The sequence below is a fragment of the Crocuta crocuta genome, unplaced genomic scaffold (assembly GCF_008692635.1).
Source record: "Crocuta crocuta isolate KB4526 unplaced genomic scaffold, BGI_CrCroc_1.0 scaffold31, whole genome shotgun sequence".
Classification (NCBI taxonomy): Eukaryota; Metazoa; Chordata; class Mammalia; order Carnivora; family Hyaenidae; genus Crocuta; species Crocuta crocuta.
The window spans coordinates 14,895,207-14,899,341 of record NW_027528362.1 but is presented as its reverse complement, the minus strand read 5'-3'; the positions used below and the strand labels follow the sequence as shown (position 1 = coordinate 14,899,341).

The 4,135-nt window shown below is 65.1% G+C and overlaps 1 protein-coding gene across 2 annotated transcripts in view; it reads right to left on the bottom strand.

Moving 5' to 3' along the window:
* The window catches only part of TMEM255B (transmembrane protein 255B), a 35,657-nt gene extending 32,073 nt beyond the window's left edge, over window positions 1-3,584 (bottom strand). For both annotated transcript variants that reach the window (XM_077753998.1, XM_077753999.1), the window contains exon 1: window positions 3,509-3,584. In XM_077753998.1, coding sequence (XP_077610124.1) covers window positions 3,509-3,554 — 46 coding nt within the window. In that variant the 5' untranslated portion in view covers window positions 3,555-3,584. The remainder of the gene's footprint in view (window positions 1-3,508) is intronic.
* Window positions 3,585-4,135: the final 551 nt, after the last annotated feature.

Here is a 4,135-nt window from a genome sequence, read left to right as displayed (position 1 = left end):
GATGCCCCCTGGACGGCCCCCCATATCCTCCTGCCCAGAAGCAGGACTCTTAGCATGTGGGGTTACAAACGGCGCACCCTTAAGACCGCGCCCTGACGGTTTTGCTACAATATCTCCCGTCCGGACTGTGGCACTCAGGCAGCTGCCCAGACTGGCCAGGTGGTGTCCAGCTGCCCGGAGGAGAAGCCCACGGAGCGGGCTTCTGTCTGTCCTGTTTGCCGCCAGACCCCGTGCCTGGCTCAGACAGGCAGATCTGGAGGCACAGACCTCAGTTTCCCAATCCGGGAAGTGGAGATGACGACAACGACCTGCATGCCCTGCCTCCTAAGCGCTGCGCAGCCTCAGCCAGAGGACACCTGGGAAAGGCCCACACGCGGTGTGAGCGGAGCGAGTCTGTCCATCAGGGCGGAGGGGACAGTACACTGTGCACAGGGGCCCTTAGCTGGCAATGCAGCCCCCAGGAGGGCAGGAGCTTGAGGGGCTGAAGGCCACCAGCCACGCCTCCCCGTGGTACTCACGTCTGTCCCTGCCTGCGTGGCCACCCCTCCTGGAGCATCTGAGGGTGCCACGTGGGCGCTCCCCTGCCCTGCACCCCTTCCCAGCCCTCCCTGCCCTGCACCCCATCCCCAGCCCTCCCCGTCCTGTACCCCCTTCCCAGCCCTCCCCTGCCTGTACCCCCTTCCCAGCCCTCCCCTGCCTGTACCCCCTTCCCAGCCCTCCCCTGCCTGTACCCCCTTCCCAGCCCTCCCCTGCCTGTACCCCCTTCCCAGCCCTCCCCTGCCTGTACCCCCTTCCCAGCCCTCCCCTGCCTGTACCCCCTTCCCAGCCCTCCCCTGCCTGTACCCCCTTCCCAGCCCTCCCCTGCCTGTACCCCCTTCCCAGCCCTCCCCTGCCTGTACCCCCTTCCCAGCCCTCCCCTGCCTGTACCCCCTTCCCAGCCCTCCCCTGCCTGTACCCCCTTCCCAGCCCTCCCCTGCCTGTACCCCCTTCCCAGCCCTCCCCTGCCTGTACCCCCTTCCCAGCCCTCCCCTGCCTGTACCCCCTTCCCAGCCCTCCCCTGCCTGTACCCCCTTCCCAGCCCTCCCCTGCCTGTACCCCCTTCCCAGCCCTCCCCTGCCTGTACCCCCTTCCCAGCCCTCCCCTGCCTGTACCCCCTTCCCAGCCCTCCCCTGCCTGTACCCCCTTCCCAGCCCTCCCCTGCCTGTACCCCCTTCCCAGCCCTCCCCTGCCTGTACCCCCTTCCCAGCCCTCCCCTGCCTGTACCCCCTTCCCAGCCCTCCCCTGCCTGTACCCCCTTCCCAGCCCTCCCCTGCCTGTACCCCCTTCCCAGCCCTCCCCTGCCTGTACCCCCTTCCCAGCCCTCCCCTGCCTGTACCCCCTTCCCAGCCCTCCCCTGCCTGTACCCCCTTCCCAGCCCTCCCCTGCCTGTACCCCCTTCCCAGCCCTCCCCTGCCTGTACCCCCTTCCCAGCCCTCCCCTGCCTGTACCCCCTTCCCAGCCCTCCCCTGCCTGTACCCCCTTCCCAGCCCTCCCCTGCCTGTACCCCCTTCCCAGCCCTCCCCTGCCTGTACCCCCTTCCCAGCCCTCCCCTGCCTGTACCCCCTTCCCAGCCCTCCCCTGCCTGTACCCCCTTCCCAGCCCTCCCCTGCCTGTACCCCCTTCCCAGCCCTCCCCTGCCTGTACCCCCTTCCCAGCCCTCCCCTGCCTGTACCCCCTTCCCAGCCCTCCCCTGCCTGTACCCCCTTCCCAGCCCTCCCCTGCCTGTACCCCCTTCCCAGCCCTCCCCTGCCTGTACCCCCTTCCCAGCCCTCCCCTGCCTGTACCCCCTTCCCAGCCCTCCCCTGCCTGTACCCCCTTCCCAGCCCTCCCCTGCCTGTACCCCCTTCCCAGCCCTCCCCTGCCTGTACCCCCTTCCCAGCCCTCCCCTGCCTGTACCCCCTTCCCAGCCCTCCCCTGCCTGTACCCCCTTCCCAGCCCTCCCCTGCCTGTACCCCCTTCCCAGCCCTCCCCTGCCTGTACCCCCTTCCCAGCCCTCCCCTGCCTGTACCCCCTTCCCAGCCCTCCCCTGCCTGTACCCCCTTCCCAGCCCTCCCCTGCCTGTACCCCCTTCCCAGCCCTCCCCTGCCTGTACCCCCTTCCCAGCCCTCCTGCCCTGCACCCCCCTCCCAGCCCTCCCGCCCTGCACCCCCTTCCCAGCCGTCTCTGGAACCAGCTCCTGTGGCAGCCTGGCCACATCTGGAGGAGGGGCGCTGACAGGCTGCTGTTCCCAGCACCAAGGGGGGGCCACCTGTAAGCCCCCCGTCACAGCCTCCCTGCCAGCAGGGCCTGGCCTCCCAGGGAGAAGAACGCGGTCACTTCCTCATGTGGGGACAGCTGGTCACAGAGGCAAAGAGACACCCCTGTAACCAGGCTGAGGCAGAATGGTGCGACTTGGCCGTCAGCTTTCCGCTGTCGGGCTTGGCATGTGACGCACCCCGAGTGCTGACTGCAGAGACGGGAAATAGGAAATACCCGGAAGGCCCCCACTACACAGGTTTATTTGGTATTTTTAAGTAAGAGACGAACTCCTGGTATTACTTTGTTAGGTTATAATTCCTCTTCAGAAGAACCAACTAAGTCCAACACTGTTTTAGTTTTAGACCCTGGTGTCACACCAGCGTGACACCTGACGACAGCTAGTTAACAACAGGCATCGTCACCATCACTAGTGAGAACCCACATCTGGAGGATGAGAGTGCACATGGCTCAGCCTGGGCTTCAGGGGCGGAGGAGCAGCTCTGTTCTTTCAGGGAAGAAGCCGGATTCCTGGGCTATTATTTAAAAATCAAACAACACTAACTCATCTGGTTTGTAATAAGACTTTCCAAAGACGCTGGAGGTAGTGGAGAGGCCGCTGGGGGGTGGGGGTCACCTGGGGCGGGGAGGGGANTCCTTTCCTTTCCTTTCCTTTCCTTTCCTTTCCTTTCCTTTCCTTTCCTTTCCTTTCCTTTCCTTGCCTTGCCTTTCCTTTCGTTTCCTTCCAAACCTTCCCCTCGCCCTCAGGAAAACACACCCGCATCCCTCCAGGCCTGGGGCCTGTCCGGGTGCATCTGGGCTTGGCCCGGGCCCATCCAAGCAGCTGGGGTTCCCCGACTCCTGGGCCAGAGGATGTGGGGGTTTGTAACGGAGCTGCACCCAAACCGTGAGAAGAAGCCACTGACTATTGAAACAAGTTCTAGAAATGTCTGCGGGCTGAGCTAGGGCAGCGGAGGCCAAGGGCAGTGTGGGTGTCAGCTCGGAAGAGGGGGCCTCCTGTCTGTGGTAACACACATGGGGGCACACAGGGGAGACAGAGTCAGAGAGAGGCGAGCAGGGAGACAGGCCCGAGCCCGGCCAGGAGAGAACCCGTATCAGGACAAGGTCCCAAAGGTGAAGCCCCAGGGCTGCGGGAAGGAGCTGCAGACCTGGCCTCTGCCCCCCAGCCCCCCGCCCCAGCCCACGACCTGCCAGCATGCCGGCACCCCCTAACCTCCGGTGTCCAGCAGGGCCAGGGGCCCGGGCCCGGGCGGCTGCATCCCGGGGGAGGGAGCTGCTCCGGGCACGGCCCTCCCTGGGCCCCAGCTCCGTCTGGCTGCGGATCNGAGTTAGACGGGCTGGAAGGTCCCCCTGGGTTTCCGCTTGGTGCTCACAGGTCACGGCCGCAGAGGGGAGGGACGCAGGGAGCTCACGCTCAGCCCCTGTCGGCCCACCTGCCCCAACAGGGCTCCTGGGGACAGCAGGGTGAGCTCTCCCCCAGAGGGGGAGCTCTCCAATGAATGAATGAATGAATGAATGAATGAATGAACGAACGAACACATGCACGCTGCAGGCCGCTGTCATTCCTCCCGCCCGTTCACCTTGGCCTGTGTCACACTGTCACTGAGTGAGTGAAATCTCCGGGTTGGATGGGAGCTGCTGGAGGAAGGGGTCCCAGGACCGGTGGCTCGCGTGGCGGGGAGGAAGGGGTCTTGTGAGGGCCGCTCATGCCGTTTTCAAACTGTCCCAGGAGGCGCGAAAGGCACCCGGCCTCCCTGGGAAGAGAAGGTCGTCAGAAACAACCGTGTCTCTTTTTGTTCCCGTGTTGTTGGCAAACCGTTGACAGTCAGGCAGTTACTTT